At 34.3% G+C, this 27374-nt stretch overlaps 1 protein-coding gene across 4 annotated transcripts in view; it reads left to right on the top strand.

Annotated features, from left to right (window-relative positions):
* Positions 1-27374, top strand: part of DMXL1 (Dmx like 1) — a 134005-nt gene that overhangs the window by 77856 nt on the left and 28775 nt on the right. The window contains exons 27-35 of one of the 4 annotated variants that reach the window (XM_027076847.2): positions 799-926; positions 1449-1697; positions 2052-2165; positions 9285-9463; positions 14219-14352; positions 16548-16633; positions 18097-18298; positions 19557-19674; positions 22923-22985. In XM_027076847.2, the coding sequence (XP_026932648.1) occupies positions 799-926; positions 1449-1697; positions 2052-2165; positions 9285-9463; positions 14219-14352; positions 16548-16633; positions 18097-18298; positions 19557-19674; positions 22923-22985 (1273 nt within the window). The remainder of the gene's footprint in view (positions 1-798; positions 927-1448; positions 1698-2051; positions 2166-9284; positions 9464-14218; positions 14353-16547; positions 16634-18096; positions 18299-19556; positions 19675-22922; positions 22986-27374) is intronic. The other 3 variants (XM_053220029.1, XM_015076693.3, XM_015076694.3) reach the window with 3 other exon arrangements.

A 27374-nucleotide genomic window follows, 5' to 3' on the forward strand; every position in this document is an offset into this window, starting at 1 on the left:
CCAGGCTCTGAGCTGTCAGCACAGAGCCCAATGTGGGGCTCAAACTCAAAAATCTTGAGATTATGACCTGAGCCAAAGTCGGATGCTTAACCAACTGAGCCACCCAGGCGCCCCTCTGTTTACTTAGTTTTAAGCTTAAAGTGCCATTTACTTGGAGAAACTTATCCTGACTTCCCAAATTGTGTGCCATGTTACTCTGTTTTGCTTTTATAGCCCTGTATGCGTAGATTTTGTCTTTAAAAGCAATATAATAAAATGATTTGTGTCTGATACCTCCACCAGACTGTAAATTTCATGGAGACAGAAACCACATTTTTAATTATATCCCTGGTACCTGGTGCATATACCTGATGTAACCTATCCTGATGTAGGGCTGACTAGCCATTAAATATCACACTGAACCTACACTGACTTTCTTTTCAACTAGATAATCTTGTTTTGAAATTTGATTGAATAGTTGGTAGTTTGTGGTCAATAGGAATTTAGTTTTCTCATTTGTATGTATTCTGTGTCTTTCACTAAATACTTAAAACATCACATGTGTCTTAATTTAGAAAATTTGCACGTTTACACTCAAAGGATACTTGGTTTTAACATAACACTAGACTATAGATAACAGTACTTAGATCAGTAATAACAGTATAACTAATAAATTTATATTTAAGATACCCTAGAAGTTAGATCTAAAATATGGAAATAATACATATGAAATTCATTTTAGATCATTGTATGTTATGTTTACTGTTTTATTATATTGTTATTGTAAATTATTCTTATTTAAATGTTTTCTTCCCGTAGTTCATTTCAAACAAATCAGTTTACTGGAATGATGTATCAGACAGTATTGCTTCCCCATCGACATTCTTTGAAAACAGGAAGCTTAGACGAAGCAGTAACTCCTAATACAGCACCAGCACAATGGCCAGGTACAAATAATTTGTATATATATATTTTTATATGTAAATAAAATATATATGTAAATATACATATGAGTTTTTTCTCAGCCTTATTGAATTAGATGAGGAAAAAGTACATTTGGCATAGTTTTGCTGTATGTTAATAACTGTTAACATAACAGTTAACATTGTTAGAATTGATACCACTTGAGTATTTCCCATTTGTTATAAGTTACGTAGTTACTTAACATTGGTATTTCCTTAGCCATTTTACTAAGATAACTCAAATGTTTTGTTATCACTTTTTATACTTTTGTTATAATAGGAGATCATTTGTAATGGCAATTAAATTTTGTCTTTCAGATTTATAGATCTTCATCATTTCTCTAAGTTGAACAGATATCTCAGTGTTTGTGCATTAACTGTAATAACCTCTACTAGTCTGTGAATCTACAGAAGAAAAACTTTTAATTCTGATGTAATAAAGTTTTTTATAGTTGATTTTTTTTTTAATTTATTGTCATTAGTAGCTATGTTTGTTGTTTGTCCTAGGCATAACTTCCCTAATTCGACTTTTGAATTCTTCTGGCGAGGAAGCCCAGTCAGGGCTTACAGTTTTACTCTGTGAGATTCTCACAGCAGTGTATCTTAGTCTCTTCATCCATGGCCTGGCGACACATTCTAGTAATGAACTATTTCGGATTGTGGCCCATCCTCTAAATGAAAAAATGTGGTCTGCTGTGTTTGGTGGAGGTGCGCATGTTCCCAGCAAAGAACAGACACACTCAAAACCTTTACCTGGTTAGTTTTTCATCAGTTTCATTTATTTATTTATTTATTTTTAAGACTGGAACTTTATTTATTCATCTGAATGATAACTTTGTCAAGCGTAATGACGTTTTAACTTATTCACACAAAATTCTTATTACAGACCATTTTCTTAAAGCATGAATAAATAGTTTTATGGTGAAAACGCAGTATGAAGTTTCTGGTGCAGTTTCCAAACTTTACGATACTCATGCACCAGTGATTAGAACTGTCTAATGTAATTTTCTTAAATCTTTTACTATTGAAATTATCATTTGTTTTGAAATATACTGTAACTGTGGTCTTTGTTCTATCCCAAATACAGATTCTCTCTTCTTTCTTTGGCAGGAAGGCACTTTGCTATGCCTAGCCCCCACCAGGTAGTGGTATTCTCCATGGAATGTGTGGGCTTTACCAAAGCTCTTTCAGCCATCAGTTCTCATAGCCCTCCCAGTCTTGCAGGCAAGATACTAGCTTTAGAAATAGGCTTTTACAGTTCAGCTTGCTTTGTGTTTTTTTGAAGGGGCCCATTTTGTTTTGCACTTAACAGTAGAAAATTAAGAAATTTCCTTTATTTAATCAAGCCATATTTTTGATTTAAAACAATGATTAGCCTTTTAGAAACCACAATCTGCTCTTAAATTGTTTTGATGTTATCTATTCCTTACACTCTTAACATAATTTTAAATGTGTAGAAATAAATGTCAGTGCTAATCATGGTAAATCAGACTATGGCTTGAAATGACTGGAAGACATTTCAAATTGGCTGCTTTATGTTTTGCATACTATGATTCTGGCCATTAGGGGATTTGGATTTCTAAGTGTTCATAATACCAGGAAAAGTAAATATTTTAAACAACTGTATTCCTGTTTCTAAACTTTCTAATAGTAAAACTCTATATATTGCATCTTGACCTGAAAAGAATCTTCATAATGCTTTCTACCTTTCTGTTAAGTTTTCTTTTTGTAATTTATTAGCCTGTGTGTGTTAATCTTAGTTTTCAAATTTTAACAAATATTTTAATTTTTATAACCTGTTTTCTAATTTTTAAAGAGTAATTTCTCATGCTTTATTTTTTATATGGACAAAAAAAAAGAAAAAGACTTAACTTCTCATGAAACTTGCCTGGGAATATATATACTTCAGATATCTGAATTCAGTTAAAGAAAAACCTTCAAAGTCTAAGAGGGGGGTATAAGATAGAGCTCTACTGAGATAAGCATTAAGGAAAAATGGTTCACTAATTCAGAACTAATTTAATGTGTTCTAAGAGAAAATTACTTAAAACTTTGATCTTATTAATGTGGAATGTTAAAAAGGAATAAATTCTAGCTATGGAATGTCCAAATACCTGTAAAAAATTAAAAATATTCTTACCAGTCACTATGTCTCAATTCCGACCAGTTCTTCTGAGCACAGATGTGTAAAGAACCTTACTCAAAGTCTAATAAGTTCATTGTTTAACCAGGTTTAGTTTTTCGTTTATACAAATACAATTACTTAAATTTAAATCTTAGAGGTACCATCATAAACTGTATTTCACCAGTCACTGAAGTAAGTAAGTAAGTAAATAAGTAAGTAAGGTGACCAAAAATTATCTGCATCTGTATATTTAATCCCTTGGATTAGGACTTGGTAGCCAAATAACACAGAGTACTTAAAATATGTAGTTCACTTAGTAGTAGGGCTGGATATAGCCTTATCCAGATTATGTGATGCTCATCTGTCTTTGAGAACCTAGAAACTCTTCTAAACCAATCATTGATGTAGCTTAGTACTAGAAGAGGTATTTAAAAGTCACCATTTGTTTTCTTTCTTCTGGTCTAAATTCTAACTTTAATTTTCTTTGCACTAATGGTGTCATGAACTAAATTCTATTTCTCTGTACAAGTCTTTTATATACTTAATGTACTAATTCTTTTAGCGACAAAGTTTAAAACTATGACTAAGTTTTGTAATGTGAGAACATGGTAGATGATTTCTATTAGAGTTTAGCTTGGCAGGTCAGAATTCTTAACAAAAATGTTATGTAATAAATCAGTAATTTATTTTTTAATTAAATTTAATTTTGCAAATTCCACATCATATGTTAAAGATTCATTTTTTTGTAATTAAAACTAGTGTAGATGTATGTTCATGGAGTTTGGAATTTTTTTGTTATGGTTAATTTTTAAAGTAGACAATCAGGTAAGCAATAGCAAATTTCAAAGAATGATTTTTTTATGCTAACAGTTAGAAATCCATACTTTTGCTTTTTATTGCATATTATAAAGCAAAACTATTTTATTTGAAGAATTTTTATTGTATTTTGTAGTAATATTTGCAGTTGTGAGAACTGTGAATTTTTACCTTGATAAAATTTTAGTAATGATTTTTTATGTCTCCAAATTGAGGCATGAAATAAAAAATGAGTATTTTATTTGTAAGCCAGTTTTTTTTTTAACTGTGAGACTGCTAATGATGTTTTAGACATTTTAAAGTGTGTTTTTGCCTTTTGATTATTTATGTTAAATACAGATCAGAAAATCCAGATGTTTTACTTTTTCCCCCTCCAACTTGTATCAAAATAAAAGTTTGGTATTCAGTATTTAGTGATTGATTATACATGTCATTGCTATCCTTCCTTTAGCAAAATATACAAAATAGCAGCATTTCTTGACCAGAAAAGGTAAGACTTGAGCATTTTAAAATAGAAAACAGCTATTTAAAATATAGGTGAATATGCCAAATCCTTTTAATTGACTGTTTAAAAGTAGTACCATGGGACAGTCACCTCTAGATTTTTTATTATATAACCCTAGTGACAAAACATGCTTAACTAAGTCCTGCTTGGTTATGCTTAACAACAATGTGTGTACTTACTTATTTAAAATACATGTACTCTTTTGGGGCGCCTGGGTGGCTCAGTCGGTTGAGTGTCCGACTTCGGCTCAGGTCATGATCTCACAGTTAATGGGTTCGAGCCCCGCATCAGGCTCTGTGCTGACCGCTTGCTCAGAGCCTGGAGCCTGCTTCAGATTCTGTGTCTCCTACTCTCTCTGCCCCTCCCCCATTCACGCTTTGTCTCACTCTGTTTGTCAAAAAAAAAAATAAATGTAAAAAAAAATTTTTTTAATAAAATACATGTACTCTTTTTGATCCAGATATTAAACAAATTTTGTTTTCTTCTTCCCCTTACCACTTAGCTCCCGTGTCTGCTCCCCTTTTCACCCCTCCTTTTTTTTTCTTTCCCCTAATGCTTCTGCTTTCCCTCAGCCTCCTTCTCACTCTTTTTCTCCACTCTCCCTCTACTCCTTTCTTCTTTTGCTTCCCTTCTTACCCTGTTTCTCTTCTCTTCCTTTTTTCCCACCTCTACTCATTTAAAAAACTCAATGTAAGTAGTGGATTTACTTACTACTTACTTAGATTTTATTTCCATATTCCATTGAATCACTTTGAACACCAACCACCTTGGCAACGACTCACCCTGTGATTTGGAGATAGATCACTACTTTCTACTAAGGTAGTTGTTTCTTTTTTTTTTTTTTTTTAATGTTTATTTTTAAGAGAGAGACAGAGACAGAGTGTGAGCAGGGGAGGGGCAGAAAGAGAGGTAGACACAGAATCCAAAGCAGGCTCCAGGCTCTGAGCTGTCAGCACAGACCCCAACACAGGGCTCGAACTCATGAACCATGAGATCATGACCTGAGCCAAAGTAGGATGCATAACCAACTGAACCACCCAGGTGCCCCATTCATTGTTTTCTTTTTATAGATGCTTATGAAGCAGGTGCAAGATAATGATCTGAGGAAGACCTTGAGAGTCAGTCTTTCTAAAATATGGAAAATACCACCTGTCAGATATTTTTTTAGCATTAATTTTTTTTCTTTGAGGATTAAGAAGTACCTTAAATTTACTACTCTTTTAATCTCCTGTTTTGGTCTTTTTCTTTTAAGAATCTTTGAAGTTTACCTGTAAAATCAAGTTTTACATATAATTTTCAGAATATTTGATTTGTGTTGGCATATGTTTGTACTTCTCAAACTTTCTGCCTAAAGTGGATGCTAAAGGAGAGTGAATACATATCTCTTAGGAGATCTCTTCCACTGAATTATCTTGCCAAAAGTAACAAATAGATTTGAAATCTATTTTATCTTGAACGTACATGACTTTTATCTTCTACATATCTTTGTTTCTTTCCACTGAAATGTTTTAAGTCATTATTTAAGTTACTTACCTTCATCCTCCCACCCCTTAAACTTTGGAGCTAAATTTGAAGGTCCAGGACCTTCAAGCCTCCTGAAGCTTCGTTGCACTCTCTGGCACACTCATGAATAGTCTCATGGATAAGGTTGCCTTAGATTGAGGAGCAAGGAATGAGATTGTTCCTGCTGGTTATTTGAGGTCAGGTTTTAAAAGAAATAACATTTAAGTCTAGGTTTAGAATATTAATTTTGTGTCTGATAAACAAACAAAAAAAGTTAATCTTATTAGCTGCCTTCTGTTTTGATTTTAATCAAAGCAATATACGTGCATGGTAGCAAATCTAGTAGTCCAGAAGAATTTGTGAAAAAAAGCAACGTTGTCTTTCTTACTTCTCTGTATCTCCTAGGTCCATTCTTCAACTGTAACTTCTTTAGCCATTTCTCCAGTTCTGTTGTGAATTCTTTCGGGAGTCATTTCCATATTCCAAGAAAACCCCTGCGGAGTGAGGATAGGGGTTCTTAAGAGGGAAGGAAAATATATTTGCATGCTCAATCCGCTATCTTGACCTTAAAAGTATTTTTGTCTTTCAAGATTTTATTTAAATTCAAATTAGTTAACATATAGTATAATATTAGCTTCAGGGGTAGAATTTAGTGATTCATCACTTGAATATAATACCCACTACCCATCACAACAATGCCCTTTTCATTGCCCATCACCCATTTATCCCATCCCCCCCCCCCCCCCCCCCCGCCCACCTCCCCTCCAGCAACACTTAGCTGTTCCCTATAGTTATTAGGCTCTTAGGGTTTGCCTCCCTGTTTTTATCTTATATTATTTTTCCTTCCTTTCCTCTATGTTCATCTTTTTGTTTCCTAAATTCCTCTTATGAGTGAAATCATATGGTATTTATCTTTTTCTGACTGAACTAAGCATTTGTTTAGCATAATACACTCTAGCTCCATCCATGATACTGCAAATAGCAAGATTTCATTCTTTTTGATAGCAGAGTAATATTCCGGGGTGTGTGTGTGTGTGTGTGTGTGTGTGTGTGTGTTGCGCACGCGCACACACATGTACACACCATATTATAGTTACCCATTCATCAGTTGATGAACATTTAGGCTCTTTCCATACTTTGGCTATTGTGAATAGTGCTGTTCTGAACATTGGGGTTCATGTGCTCCTTTGAATCACCATTGTTATACTTTTAAAACGTACTGTCTGTGAATCCAAAACAGCTAAGAAATATATTTTAAAAATTTATGTTAGTGCATGAACGGTAGTTTTTCCTTACCCACTTTCTAGCCTCTTTGTATTTCTTATAATTCATAAACTCCATATCCAACTTCATTTTCAATTTTCTCTAATACTGTTTTTTGTTGTTTTTTTCTTCTGTTACTGGTAAAGTATCCATTTACTCTCTCAGTAATAGAATAGTAGAGTCAGTTTTTATCCAAGGAGTGGCAGAGATCCTTGATATTTATTAGCATTTTCAAAAGTAAGCAGCCAAGCACTCAGCCACTATAGGTAGTCTCTCTTGGTACTTCACGACTACTCTAACCCCGTGTGATTAAGCATAAAGTTGCCTTAGGTCTTGCTGTAATTGAAGGGAAAGGAAGGAGCATCTACACTAAGAACCAGCTACGTGTTATTTCTTGTTTGCTGGGAGGCACTGCTCAGGTCCTTTTGTATTTATAGCATTTGAAATAACATAACATTCAGTACTGTGAATTTGTTTGCCATTTTTTTTTCTGTCCTTGTTCATCAAAAATATTTTAAGAAGTAGTTTTATACTTCTGGCATTGAGTCTGTAACTTTAAACATTTACCCCCAGTGTGTGGTGACTTTCTCATTTTCATGTCAGTATCTGGGCTCTCCAGGCAGTACTTCCAAAGTTTTTTCTTTCTAAAAATCTTCTTAGGTTTTGCTTTAAAAACTCTGATTTTTTTAATCCCGTGGCCATCTTGGGAAAAATGTGTTCATTTAGCATTGTTTGTAAGTTTTATTTTTCTAGAGATCCTTTACACTTCTATGTTTATATGCCTTCTGATCTAAAAACAAAATTAAAAGCCAAATACTAATGTTAAAGTCAAATGATAAATTTATTTTAAACCACAGCATTAATTTTTTGGAAGGTAAAGAATACTTTTATATTCTAAATTTTTTACTTGATCAGAATTTGGTAGAACCACTGTTGTGAAGCTTTAGAATATATATAAATGTATGCAACAGATATATTTAGAAGAATGATCATTGAATATCAATTGCTTATAAAAACAAAAAAATGACACATTTTAATCTGATGGTTCGTTTTAAAATCATTTGAAAGGTTATGTAATAATCATAGCACTTTTTAGCAATCTTTTGGAATTTTATTCATTTTAGTTTCCTTTTCTCTGAAATAATGAAATTAGTCTGTTAAACTCAGCTTGGCTGTAGCTTGATGTGATGCATGAGCATGCTGTTTATGCAAGCTGAGTAGCTTCCAACAATAAAACAAAATTGTATTACAGAACAAATATTTGCATTCCTTTGGGAGGTAAGTAAATTCTCACTGAAACCACTGAAGGAGAATATTGGGGTGTGCCTGATTGTGGAGTTGCTTGCCTGTTGATTAGACCTGTGCTTCTCTCTGGGAGATCCTTGGTTCTCTACTGGTGATTTGCATCTCGTGACTGACTTAGTATTTGTCAAAGATTTGTGTAACTTGTTTTTCTTTACTAAGGCCCTTAATACTCTAAAGCAAAATACTAAAAGAATACTGTTAAATGTTTAGAAGTTAAAACAACAAAGATTGCATTTTCTCCCTCGTATTTGTTATTGCACTGACCAGAAAATTCCATATGTAACCCATTTCCAGAAGTCTGAGTCAACTTAATTAAGTTCTTACATATTTGAATTTTTTTAATATTTTCAGTGAAAACATATAGTTTTGTATGGAGATAAAAGGCCAAGGGATTACTGAAGAACCTCCTAAGTGAATTTTTGCTTTCAATTAACATTGACATCCCATGATATTCTTGGTCTTCCATGGTATTCTTAAACACAAAGTAGAGGGATATAGATAATTTTCTTTCATGATCTTAGTTCCATTGTGGACTCATTTATAAGTGGATATTATATCCTATTACCCACATATGCAATAGAAAAGTTAACATTCAGAGAATGAGAGATAAGTTGAGATAAAAGCAAAGATTGCTGTTGATGGTGATTTTTGTCTCACTTCTATTTTATTACCTTATTATTATAATAATTTTATTACCTTACTATTATAATAATTCACTTTTGTGTGTGTGCTTATTTGTAACCTTAAATCTTATATAAAGATAGATGAAGTTAGTACACTGGAAATAGTGCTTACTTGAATAATACTTTATTTTTCTTTTTATTAGTTTCTTCACTTGTGGAAGAAGGAGAGAAACAGAACAAACGTTTTAGGCCATCAAAAATGTCTTGCAGAGAATCTGCCCCACCAACCTCTTCCTCATCACCAGTCAGCCAGGACTTACTGACAGTCAAAGAGAAGTTCATCCCGCCGGAGCTCAGTATCTGGGACTATTTCATAGCCAAGGTAATAAAAGTGCCACCCAGAACAATACTTATGCAGTGAAATGGAAATGAAAATGTTTAAAATAATTGTAATTGCTGCTGCTTCCAAGTATTTTCCCACTCTGATTTAGAAAATTTTCATTTTATCAGGCTGCATAACCAAAAAAAAAAAAACTACACACAAAAAAAAACCCTCAAAAACATTTGTCCATTTCCAATCAGTTAAGGCAGTTCTTTGATAAGTTATGATTTCTTTATTTTAGACAAAATAGTTCTAGATGGAAAGATAAATTGGTCAGCACCTTAATGCTAATGTACTTGATTGTAATTAAGAAATCAAGATTGCTAAGAAGCCACAGGGCCATTCCTGCTGTCGTTCCTTTTCTGTCCTACAGACAGTCCTGCACTGTTCTCATATACACATTATAGTTACTTGGTCCTTCAGTAAGTAACATGAGTCCCTCAACAACATGGCTTAAAGTTTCCACAATATATTAACTGTGAATAACTGCATAAAGTACAAACCTCCCTGCTGGCTCCTCAGTCCACAGTTCAGTATGGAAATAACAGATGTACCTCATGTTCAGTGACCAATCACAACAGTTCTTTCAAAGTCTATTGGTGATTAGTACCTGTTAGTTCATATGCAGACAGAAAAGTGTGTTGCTGTCTTGGCTCCCATGATGAACTCAAGTGACATTTTCTAAAGTTGCATAATCACAAGAGGGAACTGGCTCACAAAGATGGAAGTGCAACACAACAGTGAAAGGTGGTAGCGCTATAAGTGAAATTCAAATCAAATATAAATGAAGTTGTGGAAAAAATAGCTAATTGTGGGATCTCTGACATTACTGTCATTCGAGAGACTCTAGTGCAACCAGAAGACTTAGGGAAGGCTGACTTGTCAACACGAATGAGCAAAGTGTGACAAAAAGATGACCATATTCTAGAGATAGTGAAATTGGCAAAAACAAAACAAACAAAAAAAACAATCTTCATGTTAGAGTAACTCCGGGTAATATTTCACAACGTTGAAGGTGCGAAGAAGAAAATGTTGGAAGCTGATACAAACTTGGAAACAAATATGATGACGATTTGCCAATGATTAGAAAAGATGTTTGCTTTGTATCCTAAATTACAGAGTTAGAATGCAGGGACTATTCAGAGTACTCTTGATAAATTTTTTATAAAGACATAAAACACTTAATTCTCAATATTTCTAATATTTTAATTACAGTGTTCTAAATAAATATTTTTACTATTTTTTCATTTCCTTATACATTTATTGCCTACCATAAGTGTTCTTAATGCTTTGAAAAATATTTTTCATAGTCATAGAATATTTGTAGTTTTTCGTTTGTTTAATAAAATCGCCTTGGAGCACCTGGGTGGCTCAGTCAGTTAGGCATCTGACTTTGGCTCAGGTCATGATCTCAACGTTGTGGGTTGGAGCCCCTCATCAGGCTCTGTGCTGATAGCTCAGAGCCTGGAGTCTGCTTTGGATTTTGTGTTTCCCTCACTCTCTGCCCCTCCCCCGCTAGTGCTCGCTCGCTCTCTCTCTCTCTCTCTCTCTCTCTCAAAAATAAACAATAAAAAAAATGAAGAAACGTCAAAAAAAAGAAAAAAAATTAAAGATTGCCTCACAGTGACTTCAGCTTGCATGGTTGTTTTCACATTCCTGTGCTACCATGCACATGCAGAAAAGGCCTGAATGTATCTTCTCCTTTTCCTTTGATCAGCCCGATCCCTAACATTCTCAACTTCCAGATGTTGTTAATATTTTGTTGTATTAATTGACACTGAACTATTTTCTGGTGACACCAGTCCCTCAGGCACGTTAAGCGTTAGCTTTTATTTTTCGTTTATTGTACAATGCGTGGGCTAAAGACAGGTATTCGTATCTCCTTGTTCCTCATTGCCTTTTACAGAGTCATTCATTCATTCATTCAGCAAATGTTTATTGTTGCTATGGGAATATATATATGTCATCTTCATTTCTGAAGCACAGTTTGAGTTGATAAAGGATTCTTGATCAGCACGGCCTTCTTTAGCTCTCTGTGTTCCTGGACCTTGTTAAATTTCTGGCTGCTCTGCCCTTGTCCCACTTTATATCATAGCCTCAGGCTAATTGAGATGTTAGCCTTTCCTAGCTATTTGGTAATGAGATCTCTGTCATTTTTGACTGTGCCATTGGGGTGGGATTTTTATTAAAGTGTCAGCCCTTCTGGCCATGCAGCAGAGTTCTCAATCCTCACGGATGCCCTGCTGGCTCCAGTGGACCCCTGTCACACAGAGTGGCAGGGGTGGAGTCGCAGAGACCCTGGCCAAAATGCCAGGTGCTTCTCTGTGTGTTGTATATATTGATCAATTTCCAGTTTTTTTAAAGGACGTTTTTACAACATTGTTCAGTTTTCCTGTTGCTTTCTGGTGAGAGGACTTACGAAGCTCCTCACTCAGCTCTTTCAGAAGTTCTGCCGTCCATGCTATTTCTTCACCAGGCTGCCCTAGACCAAAGTAACTTCAGACTTCCCACATCTCCTCCTCCGTCCTCACCCTTAACTAATGCCCTCATCTTACAAGTCATTAGAAAGGTAGAATCGCACAAAACTGTCACTGTCCTATCATGAAGCTATAACTACATCTTATTCCTTCCTTCTGTTATTAAGGAAGAAGAGTCCTTCTTGTCACAGGCTCCATTTCTGTTCTGAATCCCTGTCGTGCTTTCCTGTCTACTCTTCACTATGTTTTCAGTTCTCTTGTCTCTACAGGCTGCTTCCCATCGGGACAGAAATGTGCTCTCCGGTCTCCCATTCCAAGTCCTGCTTTGATCCCCAGACTTTTCTCAGCTATTATCCCATTTCTCTGCTTCCTCTTATCATTCAGCTTTTCAAAACTGTACACACATTTTTTTTCCTATTACCTTAGGTCCCTTTCATAGTTCCCCACTGTGCGACTTCTGACACAGCTAGCCCTCTGAAGCTGCTGTTATTGAGATTCAGGGGGCATCCTTGGTGTCACATGTAACTGAAACTTCTTTATCATCGTCCTATTTAAATTCTTAGCAAAATTCAACACATACGGCCATTTCCTCCTTTGAAACACTTTTTTGTCTTCTTCTCTTAATGCCAATCTCTTCTGTTTTTTTCCCTAGCCTTACTGTTTATTCTTTTGTGGTCTCCTTTCTTTGTCCTTCCTTTTCTACCTGATCTATAATCTTAATCTTATTCAAGATTTGGGTTTTTGATACTCACTTTGTCCACTACTTCCCTCTCACTCAATTTAGTAGATGGCATCTTCATCCTAATAGTTGCTCAAGCCAGAAACCCAGAAATAGTCTTTTTTCTCTCTGTTCCTTGCTCTCCGTATTTATTGGCACATCTGGCAGTGCTTTCCCCCAAATACACCATCAGTATGTTATTTCTCTCCATCTTCATCACCTGTTACCACGTTGTCGAAACCTGACCTCTGTGCTCTAGAGCCAAAACATACCGTGAAGACAGAGTTTGGGGATAAAGAGGAACACTGGTTTTAATGCTTTGCCAGGCAAAGGAGGCTGAAGCAGGCTAATGCCTTCAAAGCTGCAGATCCACCTGTAATAAAAGGTTAAGGGTGGTTTTAGGAAAATACAGGATCTGGGCAGTTTAGAGAACAATCTGGTACATACGCCAGGCGGGTTGTTCATGTTTCTTGACTACCTCAGGCCCGGCCATCCGAGTCTCGTTACTCGCTATGCACCGAGGTCAGGGAGATGTCCACATTGATACCAAGTTCATGGAACAAAGGATTCTACAGAACAACACATGAAGGGAAGAGGGAGGCTTCAAGAACGAGGAAGAGAAAAATTCGTTCAGTTTAAAGGCAAGCCTTGCCGAAGCACTAGTGTGTCCATCTTAATTCCCATCTGCCTTTACGTTTCTGTAGTGGTTTCATCCAGACTGTCAACTCTTGCCTTAGTTACTGTCTCCGTTTCTACTCTTGCCTTTTGAGTTTTGTCTCATAAGAGAGGGGCATTGTAACAGTCTTAGAATGTAAATCTCAATACCTGTCCTTTCCTTAAAACTGACTAGTGACATTCCATTACCCTCTTGACTGTGACCTACAGACACCCTGCCCCACCTGTCACCTACCACTGTCTTGAGTGTTCATTGCAACACTTACCCTCCTGCATTAGTGGCCTTCAGTCAAACTACTTTCTTTCCACACCAAACTCTTTTACGTAGGAAAACCTCTCTACCTACTCTTTCCGCTGCTCAAAATGAGCTTTTCTTCCCTCCTGATCTGTGGCTTACTTCTTGTCCTTGCAGTCTCACACGCCACTTTTCAAAGAGGGCTTTCATGATGAGCTCATCTCTGTTCTTGTTGCTCTTCTCCATCCCAGCCATCCTTTTGTGTGTGTGTGTGTGTGTGTGTATACATATATCACAACTACATACAGTTTGTACTTGCTTTATCTATTTTTTGCCATTTTCCCCCTAAAATGTAAGCTCTTTGAGTTCAGTGACTGTGTATATGTCTCAAAAATTCTTATAGCAAGTATACTTTTTGATGTGTTGATACTTGATGAATTTTTTGTTGAATGGCTGAATTAATAAAGAATTCTGTCAAGAGAAGTCAGAGGCATAGAATGTCAGAAAAGAAGCAGCCAAATACTGGTTACTTTACTTTCTTACAATGAAGTGCCTGAAAATGAGATAAATTGTTAATATTAGACTCTGTCATTGAATGTTTTAAATAAGGGAGTTGAATAAATCCCATAACTTTTTTTTTTTTTTTATAGCCTTTTCTCCCTCCTTCCCAAAGTAGAGCAGAGTATGATTCAGAAGAGAGTCTGGAGAGTGATGATGATGATGATGATGATGTTTTAGCTTCTGATTTCCATCTGCAAGAGCATTCTAATTCAAATTCATATAGGTATGGAATATTTAATTTTAAGTTTCTTTTTAAAAATTTCTCATGGCTTATATACATAATATTTTTGAAAATAATTCATGTAAAATTAATAGCTCATTGAATTAAAACACCTAAGTCAAATTTCTTTAGATGAAATTGTTAGATACCTTTCTTTAACAATAATTTCACAGTTTATTTATTATGTATGAATCAGTCCTCACAAATGCTATCAGACTATTCCTTGCCCTTTGCTCCCTGAGGTACACAAATCCCACTGTTTTAGCCTAGAAAACACAATATCTTTTCAGTGTAATACTAATGCTCTAACATGTCAGTGATTTTTGTCTTAAAAATGTCTTCCCCATATTATAAAAATCATAAATGTTCAAAATGTTCACCCTCGGCTCCGAAGCTGCATTATCCTTACATGCATGGATAATGGTGTATTATCTTATCTCTGTTGATATGTTGTATATGGCTGAAAGGTGTATACATTTTATTAAGACATTGTATGTTATGGTATGATAGAAAAATAGAAATTTTCCACAAGCAGTAAGTAGGATATTAGGGAAAATGAAGTAGTCCTTTATCTAAAGGAAAATTATGAGATTTTTACTTACTAGTATACTGTTGTTGATTTCCTGTTGACCTGATTTTGTTTTTTGAATACACAAAATATTTACATGGCTCAGAAGTCAAACTGTATAATTTAATAACAACAAAAACAAAACAACCCAATTTAAAAAGCGCACAAATGACTTGAATAGATGTTTTTCCAAAGCAGATATATAAATGGCCAATAAGCACATGAAAAGATGGTCACTATCACTGATTATTAGGAAAATGCAATTTGAAGCCACAGTGAGAGTTCACTTCATACCTCTTAGCATGACTGCTCTCAAAAAGAAAATAGCAGTGTTGGCAAGAATGTGGAGAAATTGGACCCTTTGTGCCCTATTGGTAGAAATGTGAAATGGTAACACCACTGTGGAAAACATTATGGCAGTTCTTCAGAAATTAAAAACAGAATTACCACATGAATCAGCAATTTCATTTCTAAGTATATATACCCTAAAGAATTAAAATAAATAAGGTATTGAATAGGTATTTGTACAAGCATGTTCATGACAGCATTATTAATAGTAGCCAGGGGGTAAAAGTACTAAGTGTCTGTTGACAGATGAATACATAAATAGAAATAATAGTATATACCTACAGTGGAATATTATTCAACCTAAAAAAGGATGGAAATTCTAACACATGTTATAACATGGATAAACCTTGAGGACAACATGCTAAATGAAACAAACCGGTCACAGAAAGACAAATACTGTATAATCCCACATATGAGATACTTAGTAGAGTATCACAGAGTAGTCAGATTCATAGAGACAAAAGGTCTCTATGAATGGTGGTGGCCAGGGACTAGGAGAAGGGGGAAATGGGGAAATTGTTGCTTAATAGAGATAGTTCTAATTTTGCAAGATGAAAAGAGTTATAGAAATAGGTGGTGGTGATGGTTGCACAAAAATATGAATGTACTTAATGCCACTGAACTAAAAAATAGTTAAGATGGTAAACTCTGTGGTATGTGTATTTTACCACAATTGAAAGTAGTAAAAAGCCAGTACTCTAAGAAATAAATGTGTTTCACTTTAAGAGAAGCTAATATTTCTTTTTTTCAATTAAAAAAGCAAAAACTATATAAAAATGTGAAATCGGAAGTATCACATTTCTGTCTTCCACCCATTTCCTCCTCTACACCCATTTTTATTAGTTTGTTTTATCTGCCTTTTTGTAAAATAATCGTGTGTGTGTGTGTGTGTGTGTAAAATCTTACTTCCCTGCTTTCTTACATGGAAAAGCATACTGTGTATAATGTTCTATAATTTGCTTATTTATTAATACATACTGGAGTTCATTTCATATTAATACTTTGAGATCCTTCTTCATTCCTTTTTTATGGCAACTGTTTTTTCTGTGGTTCAAAACCATAGTGTTTGAACCAGTATTTTCTTGGTGGATAATTGGTTGTTTCTGCTCTTTTGCTATTTTAGATAAAGCTGACATGAGTAACTCCATGCATATATTGTTTTGGTTTTGGGAAAGTATATCTGCAGACTAGATTCTTGGTGGTGAAATTGTTGGATTAAAGAGTGGTATACTCTTCCAAAACCCTAAGTAAGTTTTTAACACATCTCCTGTTTTATTTTTAGTTGGTCATTGATGCGCTTGGCAATGGTGCAGTTGGTACTCAACAATTTGAAGACTTTCTATCCCTTTGCAGGTCACGATCTTGCAGGTAATAAATATCTTAACATGAACTAATATTCCCAGTGCTTTTGAATTACTATTTTGTATTTTTTTTCAAATAGTGGAGAAAAACTTTAGTAACTTACTATTGTAGAAGATAGGTTTCTTTTAACCAAACCAACCATCTATAAATATTTTATATTGGTGCCCTTAGGAGGACATCATCTAAGAAAGCTGGGGATCTGAACCTGATGTGATTGACTGTATTGAGACTTTATTTATAGCTGTAGCCAGGTGTTGAGGGATTTAATAGCAGTAGACACTTAGAAAACTAAGCACGTGCAAAAACTTAGTGATTATTAACTCCAGGGGAAGAAAAGATTGTACAGAAAGGTACATGATAGTATACCACGTGGTTCAGCTATGATCTATATTTATAAATAGATATAACAAGTTAAACCTGAAAACATCAATTTAACCAGAAATTATTATGTGACTATATTGCAGTGATGGAGAGACCGTTTATTTTTATGTTCCATAGTAATAAATTAGTACGTCATTTCTAAAATTGAAAAATCATGAATTCACAGTATTATCCTGTTATTTAGATCTTCAGAGGTAAATAGGAATAGCTAAAAGTTGGAAGTAGGGCTGCCCAGGTGGCTCAGTTGGTTAAGCATCCGACTTCGGCTCAGGTCATGATCTCACGGTTCGTGAGTTCAAGCCCCGCATCAGGCTCCGACAGTTCAGAGTCTCGAGCCTGCTTCAGATTCTGTGTCCCCCTCTCTCTTGGCTCCTCCCCCGCTCACACTGTCTCATTCTCTCTCAAAAATAAATAAACATTAAAAAAATTTTAATAAAATAAAAGTTGAGAGTGGAATGAGGAGTCATGTGAATGAAAGTTTACAGAACTAGAAAGTGTTGAATTTACTGGTAAATATTATTTAAGGTTTTTTTTCTTTACTTTCGTGTATTATTTTAATTTTCTAAACAAGTTTTAAATATACCCATATAGATTTGGGTATGTGTGTGTGTGTGTCTGTGTGTGTTGTGTATGTATGTACATATACATACATACACAACACACACAGACACTGTATAGAAATATATACCATAAAGAAATTAAATGTTAAAAGCTATTATTTTTTCCTCTCCAATATATTTTTATAATATGCAGGTATATTTTTTCTTGTGAAATTAAAGCCAGAGGCAGTAATTGATATGGCAATCAATACTTTATATCATAAGTCATAAATATTATTCCAAGTTATACTTGTAAAGCTATGATATAATTTCAACCTAGATTTCTCTTTTTTTTCTGTTGCTAAGGGCCACCTAATAATGTTGAAATAAAGATTCATTACATCTTTTTTTTTTGAATCCTGTGGGTTTCTGTGCCTACCTCTCTTCCACATCTCCTTTGCCAAAACGTGTCTTCTCTCATTCCTACAGTTGAATGTAACATTTTACTGCAGAAGACAAATGTGGGTCATTTTTATTTTCTCTTTTTAGAACTTCCAGTTAGTTCACCACTTTGTCATGCAGTTCTGAAAACTCTTCAGTGTTGGGAACAAGTTCTTCTCCGACGACTTGAAATCCATGGTGGGCCACCTCAAAACTATATTTCAAGTCATACCTCTGAAGAGAGTGTGTCTGCAGGCCCTGCAATTCTCCGCCATAAAGCTTTGCTGGAACCTACAAACACTCCTTTCAGGTAGGTTTTCCTATAGATCCTGTTTTTGAATTTTTTTTTAATGTTTATTTACTTCTTTTTGAGAGAGCGAGAACAGCACAAGTGGAGGGGGGATGGGCAGAGAGAGGGAGACACAGAATCCAAAGCAGGTTCCAGGGTCCGAGCTGTCAGCTCAGAGTCCTACGTGGTGTTTAACCCCACAACTGTGAGACCATGACCTGAGTGAGCTGAGTCAGACACTTAACCAACTAAGCCACCCAGGTGCCCCCTATGGATACTGTTTTTACGTCAGAGTTACTAAATCAGAATGCTATCAACTAGTAATTTAAAAAAAATACTTAAGGCCTTCTGTGTCTAATTTGCAGTTCTTGGCTCGTATCTGTGTCTTTGTTAGATGTATATTGTAGGCCAGAGGTTACCAAACATTTCCTGCAAAGGCCTAGAAAGTAAATATTTTAGGCTTTGCAGACCCTAGAATCCTTGTTGCAGCTCTTAAACTGCCATTGTACAGTGAAAGCAACCATAGACAATAAGTAAACAAATGGTCATGGCTGTGATCCAATAAATTTTATTTTTGAAAATGAAAGGCAGGCTGAGTTTGACCTGTGGGCCATAGTTTACTTCCGCCCACTCTGGAACAGTGCCCTTCAAAATATTTAGTTAGCAAACTATTTTACTGTCCGTGGGGAGATGAAGCATTTGCACCAAAAGGTAAATCGATGCAGTGCTTGTTTCATCAATAAAGCCTTGCTACCAAATGTTAACTGAATTAAACTGTACTTACAAGTTTAGTTATACAGTTGATACACATTATTTCACAAGTTCTTAACCATAGTGAGCATCAGTAACAGTTCGTGGGCTGATATGTGTCCTCAGACACTTGGAGTAGCTCTGCCTCTAGATCTCTTCCAGGAAGTCTATTTTGGTAGATCTTCTGTTCCTGGGGGTCAGAAACTGCAGCTTAGAGCCAAATCCATCCCTCCTCCTGCATTGTAAACAAAATTTTATTGGATTACAGCCACACCCTTTGATTTTAATATTATCTATGGGTGGTTTCCTTCTTCAGTGGCTGAGTTGAGTGGTTGAAAGACCATGTAGCCTGAAAGCCTAAAATCTTTACAATCAGGTTCTTTAAGAAAAAGTTTGCAGACTGCTGCCTAGATGATGTGATCTGATTCTAGTTCATTTATTATTATAAACATTCTTACAGCACCAAGGAAATGTGGTCAAGTTAATCAGAAATCTCCAAAGTGTATAATTAAATATCCTGTCTTTGTAGATCCAAACACCATCTGGCACTGTCTGTGAAGAGACTTTGGCAGTATTTGGTGAAGCAGGAAGAAATTCAGGAAACTTTTATAAGAAATATATTCACGAAGAAAAGATGTCTAAATGAGGTCTGTATAAGTTAAAACCTTTTTTTTTTTTTATTACTGAAGTCTTGTTTTATGTACCTATAAAGAATAAGTTGTATTTTACAACCCACTTTTATACCATAAACGTATATTATGCAGTTAATAAATAGATACAGTAATTGAAAAGGAGAGAGAACGGGTCACTATTTTCTGAAGTCAATTTAAAGTAACTAATTCAGATGTATTTGGAACTTTTTTTTCCTGAAAAGGTACTGTTTGAGTGAAGATTGTGTATCTTGTTTGGTGTGCTTTGAGTTGTCATGATTGCCATTTTAGGAAATAAAGTCGAATTTTCCCATGATTTTCAGAATGTGATCGTTAAAAGAAGTTATCTTAGAAGTTTTATTGAAACTAGGTTTGTATACTGAGAACATTTCAAATATGTACATTTTCTTTTTATTCTTTCGATTATGCTTCTTAGTGAATTTTGTAAGTGCAGTTTATAAATATACTGTGGTTAATTGTACTTTGATGTTATCATTATGATTATTTTTCACATTTAGTTCAGTGCTTTAAAAAGTTCCATTTTGACGCTATGGAGAATTTGCACCTGAATGTAGATTAACATGTTGCTTCCTTTTCTGTGACAGTATTGCTATTTAAAAAATACCCGGTAAACTCAGTGGTGGACTTAGTGATGACACTAATTCCTTATGTCCTCATGGACTCAAGACCCTCAGCTGGTGTGTGGATCGTATTTTGAGAAGCACTGAACTAGTCTGAAAGCAAGTTTTGTATGGTTCTTGAAGTGGGGGGAAAAAAAGAAGGTATTTCACTTGGAGAAATAAGGAAGTAGAACGGCTTTTTTTCCTGATTTTTAAAAAAAAATTTTTACTTGAGTGTAGTCAACATACAATGTTACATTAATTTCAGGTGTACACCGTAGTGACTCAGCATGTTTATACATTAAAGTGGCTTCTTACTAGACAAGTTAGCAAAAAGCAAGATGGCATATAATAACCTTAATGAAAAACAGAAAAATTACATAGATCTGATGGGCTCTCGGTTTAAGCACTATTTTATAAGAGGCAACTGCGGGTGCTGATACTTAGCATTCACCTGGTGATGTAAATATATTTGAATTAGCCAAGCCAGGAAACAAAATACATAATTTTTTGCAACTTAGAAAACTTGTGAAATATGTATCTTAGGATAACATTGAAATCTAAGCCAACAATAGGTAAAATAGAATAAATAAAAGTAGTTTTATTTAACTTTCCATAAGATGTATCTTAAATATTTAGTATATGAATTACCATTAAACAGTTCAAGAAAATTTTGGGATAAGTAAAATTAAAAATGTACTGGATCAGAGACTAATTAATTAGGGTGTGTTCATTGGTGAGGTAATGTTTCTGATTTTATTTTAAATATATCTTTGCCTAAAATAATGTATTACAAGTTAAAGCATTTCCATAATAGTGAATAAAGCCCTCCTTCTTTATACACTTTATACCTGCTTACTGTGGAAAAAGTATGTTTACTGTGCTTGTTATTTCTTGGGTTTCTCTGACCTACCTTGTATAGGTATAGATTTACAAAATCATTTTTTGTACAAAAAATGTACAAAATCATTTTTTAAAGAACATGGCCATATTTGATTAATATAGTTGTAAATATAAAAAATATTTCTCTACTGCTGATATAGGGAATTTGGAATATAGGTATTTGGGAAATTAAATAATTCTCAAAACAAAATAAAAAATTGTTCACCACCAGATTGTCTAGTTGAATCAGGAAATAGAACCACTAAAGGAGGGGAGTAGCATGACTAAGCCAGATACATGAGGAAGAACAGCAGGGAAATGAGTACAACTACATCTTTTAAATTCCTTTGCTGTTTGAGTTTTCTTTCAGAGTTCGATGATACCTTAAGAAAATTTTAATTTTTTTGTTAGTAATTAAATGCATGCTTATGAATGTTGGACTGAGAGAAAGCTTTATAATTAGTGAGCTAAATATTTTTTCTGAATTTTAGGGGTTTTTTTTCCCTGCAAAATTAATTTGGAATATTTTAACTGGTAGATCTTATTTACTTAAAACTTGGCATCATTAATGATAGTTATTAGAAATTAATTGCTACTGCATTATTGTTTTATTCTTCATGTTTTATTCTTCACTTTTTAAAAATAGTGACATTTTGATAAAGGGAATATGAAAATGAAAACCTTGTATGGTGAACCACAGATGGGATGGAATTAAGTAGAATATTAACTCTATAAAGTTAGTATAATGTTTAATCTTTAACTGGCAAGTTGATTAGCTTGTTCTTGATGTTAACAAAATTATCTTCCATGTCTTTTTTTATAAAATGATGATTATATTTAAATAGTTTGAGTCCACGTCACTGTGACTTTTCATATGGTTAGGAAATAGATACATGACAGGCTCTGTATTTTGGACGGGAGAATTTTGAGATGGTTTCTTTATTCCTTATGTGTGTGAAAATGAAATTTTCTCCATCCGATGTTTAAATCCTGGTGTATGCTCAGATCTTTTCTTTTCCTATACTGCATTTTTAAAATAAAAGTTGTTTCCTTTTTATACTTGGAAATTGAATACAGATGGCTGCAAATGAACTATATCTGAATGATCCCCAGCCAGAAAAAAATACTTGACAGCTATCATCTTTGTCCCTACTTTGTATTTCTGTTTTCTTTCATTTTCTGAGAACCAGAGGTCTTGAACCAGTTTTTTCTAATATCCCCTTTTTAGCAAGATGTGTGCCTCCAAGCAGTTTATTATTTCTGGCTAAATCAAGAGAAGGAGAGAATTAGAAACCTAGAAATTAAAAGTTTCTAATCAGGAGGTTTTCCTGAGGAGTGAGGTACCATAATGGAGACAAGGCATAGTAGCAGAACAATTTGACTTTAATTTTCAGCTGAGAGTACTGTGGATCAGTAGCTCTGAAATTTGTAATATTAAGAACTTGGGGCTCAACTTTGCTTTAATGTCAACATTTCAAAATAAGTTAAGTTAAAATTTCTTGCAAGGGCAAATAAAATTTATGGTGGTGGTTAATGAGTTCTGAGGGATTCAGTTTTGCCCAGCCTTATCCACGTACCTCCACATGTGCTTCTTTTAAGATGTATGAACTTGAAAAATAACAACTCAGTCCAGTGTTGTTTTCTAGTAAATTTAGTTTAAAATATTATAAAAATATCCCCGGTATTTTGCATGTTATATCTCGTCTTTACTCTTTGTCATGTGGTTATTCTTTCTTGATGAAGTCATTAGAGGACAACTGTGAAACCATCAAAAATTCTATGATGGAGGAGCCAAACATCAATAAGGTACAAAATATCATTCAACTAAAATGAGAAATTGCATTCTTTCACAAGAAAAACACATTGTTTGCATTTGAGTTTTGAACCGGACTTTGTTTCCAGTGCAATTAAATTATTGTTCCCTCAGATTATTCTTACTTGATTTCAGTAGCTTAAATATGCAATCATAAAAATTGTTTCTGTTTTGTTAATAAGAGAATGCAATTTTAAAGAGAGTTGAATGTAACCTGTTTTGGCTACATTTTTTTGAGTAAATGCTACTGAAGTTCTTAATAAGGTGTATTACAATAGCCATTGTAGAATTGTAGCAGTATTGTTCTGTTTTACAAGTGTCATTTTGGAAGTTAACAATGTCTTCTGTGATGTTAGTTCCTTAAAATATATCAGATGCTAAATGTAGCATTTATTGTGCTGGTAGGAATGGCACATAGCACATTGCCTTGTATGTGGCAATTTCTGCTAACACTTGACAACAGAGCAAGAATGGTAGGAATTGGTATAATCATGAAATATCTCCCAAATGTTCTATGATCATATATTCAAATGTGAGTTTTATTAAATTGACATTTAACTCACTCATGTGTTTCTTACTCTGATTTTAAGACCATCTCAGCAAAGTAATTTTTAGAGGAAGACTTTCTTGAAGATAATTTTTTAAGGTTACTAATTCCCCCTGCTAATTCTTTTCCAAAGAAATTCTTCTGGTTAAAATAAGAAAAATAATTCTGTATAATTAATAAAAGAGACTGATTAGCTGTCAAGTGTATATTATAACTCAAGTTTGGCAAAATAAATATATTTAGTCCATACTTTGGAAATGTCTAATGGCCTTTGGCAATTTTGAAAGAATATAGTTGAAACTTTTAATCAGTTAACAATAATTCCTTGCCTAAGTTATCATTAATTACTAGTCTGTACATTATCATGAAATCTCATCCAAATATTTTAATAAATATTAAATATTTATAAATATATTAAATTTAATAAATATAATCAGAATGTGGTATTTCTATAGTCATCACATTACATTCAAAGGTAGTCCTTCTGTGTGTTTAGTTAACATCAACAATTTTTGGCCAAGATTTTCCAAACATCTGCTATAATTTTGTTTTAAATAGCTTTATCGTATATACCTGACTTAAAATAACTGCACATATTTATTAAAGTATAGTTTGATTAATCTTGGAGTATGTATACACTGGTAAAGCCATCACCACAACCAAGAAAATGAATATAGTCATCACTCCCAAAACTTTAATCTCTTTCTTACTCCTTTCTTTTTTTCATCTGTGCCTTCTTCCTCTACAAGCAGCTACCAATCTGCTTCTTCATATTATAGATTAGCTTGCATTTTCTGGAATTTTATGTAAATGGAATCATACAATGTATGCTTTTTCCCATAGCATAATTATTTTGATATTCCTCCATGTTGGATATTTCATTAATTCATTCTTTTTTATCGCTGAGGTGTGTTCATTGTATAGCTGTACCATAATTTGTTTATTCTTTTATGTGTGGATGACCACTTGAGCTCTTTCCATTTCAGAACTGTTTCAAATAAGAATGCTCACATTAGTCATAATACAGGTCCCTTTGGTTGGGCGTATGCTTTCATTTCTCTTGTGCAAATGCTTAGGAGTGGAATGGCCAGATTTTATTGTATGTGTGTGGTTAACTTTTTGAGAAACTACTCAAGTATTTTCCAAGGTGATGGTACCCTTTTATATTCCCAGCAGCAGTACATGGTATCTCAGTTGCTTTACCTCCTCACCAGGGCGTGGTATGGTCAGCCTTTTTATTTTAGCCATTCTAGTAAGTGTGTACTAGTTTTAATTTACTTTGACCATCTTCCATGTGCTTTTTTATATCATTTGTATAATTTTTTGGTTGAAGTGTGTTTTCAAATGTCTTTTTTTTTTTTTGATTGGGTTGTTTTCTTGACAGAGTTTTAACAGTTCTTTTTATTTTTTAAATAAGTGGTGTATCACATTTGCAGATATTTTCTCCTACTCGCATGTCTTTTGATTCTCTACAATTTCTTTTAAACAGAAGTTTTTAACTGATACATCGAACCTCATCAAAATTTGTTTTGTGTGTGGATGTTCTTTTTGGTGTCATATCTAAGAAATCTTTGCCTAACTTAAAAATCACAAAGATTTTCTCCACCTCTGCTCTCGTGTTAGTTTTACAATTAGTGAAGACTACTTCCATTACCACAGCTTTCCAGTTAAAAACAGAAATCTAAAGCTCTGCCCTACAAAGAAATTATAACACGAAGGCAGTGTTTAAATCCTACAAAAAAGTTTTTTGAGTCAATTTTTTAATATGGGTAGAAAGTATAGATTGCAGTTGCTTTTTTTTTTTCCCATGTGTGTATCAGTTGTTCACCACTGTTTAATGAAAAAGTTATCTTTTCCTCCACTGAATTGCCTTTTCCTCCTTTTAAAAAAACCAGTTGACATGGTGCCTGGGTGGGGTGGCTCAGTCGGTTAGGTTAAGCGCCTGCTCTTTGCTGACAACTGAAAGCCTGGAGCCTGCTTTGAATTCTGTGTCTCCCTCTCTCTCTTTCCTTCCCTGCTCGCACTCTGGCTCTCTCTCTCAAAAATAAAGGTGAAAAAAAATTAACAAAACAAAACAGTTGACCTATGTGTGTTAGGGACTCTGTTTTGGACTATTGATCTATTTATCTTTATCCTAATCTCCCACTGTCTTACTGCACTGACTAGAACTTTCAGTCCCATGTTGAACAGAAATGGTGAAAGCAGACATTTTTATCTTGTTCCTGATCTTGAATAAAAGCATGGCGTCTTTTGTCATTAAGTATGCTGTATTCTATAGGGTTATTATAGATACCCTTTATAAGATTGAGGAGGTTTCTTTCTGTTCCTAGCTTGTTGAAAATTTTTAATCGTAATAGCTGCTGGATTTTGTCACCTCTCTTTTCTGTTGTTGTTACCACTGAGATGTTCATATGGTTTTTCTTATTTTAGTCTGTAAATATGACTAAATACGTTGATGGATTTGTTTGATGTTAAACAAACCTTGCATTCTCTGGCTAAGCTTCATTTGGTCGTGCTGTATTTGTTATTTTTTTTTTTTATATATTGGTATGTTTGTTAAAATTCTTGTTAAGATTTTTGCATTTATGTTAATGAACATAAGTTTTCCTATAATGTTTTGGGGTTCTTTTTTTGGTTTTAAACTAAAGCTGGACTCATAGAATGTGTTGGGAAATACTCTCTTTAATTTTTTGGGAAAGAAATTGTGTAGAATTAGTATTATTTCTTACTTAAGTGGTAGAATTCACCAGAGAAACCATCTTGGCTTGGAGTTTTTTATCTACAAATTCAATTTCTTTAACATGTAGGGCAAGTCGGGTTATTTATTTCTTCTTGAATGAGCCTTAGTAGTCCATGTCTTTAAAGAAATATGCTTCATTTGGGGTGTCAAATTTATTGGTATAAAATTATTCATAATATTCCCCTATTCTTTTAATATACGAGAAAATTTATGGTGATGTCACCTCTCATTTCACTGCTAGTTTTGAAAACAAAATTACTTCTTGAATATTTTTATTTCGTAATATTTAGAGTATTTGTCTTCTTTTGTATTCACTTGCCAGCTTCCCATTTCCTTCCAATATGCCTTTGATATTGTTTAGATGTCATTTTACTCTGTGTTGTATTTAATTATATTATTAGAGCAGTGCTGAAGTGCAAGCACTCAGCTGTACATCATAGAAGGTGATAGTAGCTGAAAATCACTAATGAGACCTAGAGTCTCACCTTAGCTTTTCTATAGCTCTGTTGTGGGACCTTGGGCTCTTTATGTCCTTGAAGCCTCATTTACCCTAATGTATCAAACTGGGTTGATAATTTTAAACATGCTGACTGCTCTAATTAAAATAGTAGTGAAGTCCTGAAGTTAGTCTGTTATGTTCCTCTCTTCTTCAGTTCTTAAAGGAAGGTCTGCAGAACCTGAACATTTTTTAGATCATCACCTGTATAAAATGTACTCTTTTTACAAACTGTGGTAAAATATACATGTAAAAATTTACCGTTTTAGTTGTTTTAAGTGTATAGTTCAGTAGCATTAAGTACATTGACTTTGTTTGCGACCATCAGCACCAAACAAATGCAGAACTTGTTCATATTCCCAAACTGGAGCAGTAGCTCTCCACTTCCTCCATCCCACTTAGCCTAGCCCCAGCTAACTCCCGTCCTCCTTTCTGTCTCTATGAATTTTACTACTCTGGGTGTCTGTGTAAGTGGAAACATAATATCTGCCGTTTTGTGACTGGCTCATTTGACTTAGCATAACATCTTCAAGCTTCATCCATGTTGTAGTATGTCTCAGAATCTCCTCCCGTTTTAAGGCTAAATAGTATACCATTGT

This window comes from Acinonyx jubatus, chromosome A1 (genome assembly GCF_027475565.1).
Source record: "Acinonyx jubatus isolate Ajub_Pintada_27869175 chromosome A1, VMU_Ajub_asm_v1.0, whole genome shotgun sequence".
Lineage (NCBI taxonomy): Eukaryota > Metazoa > Chordata > Mammalia > Carnivora > Felidae > Acinonyx > Acinonyx jubatus.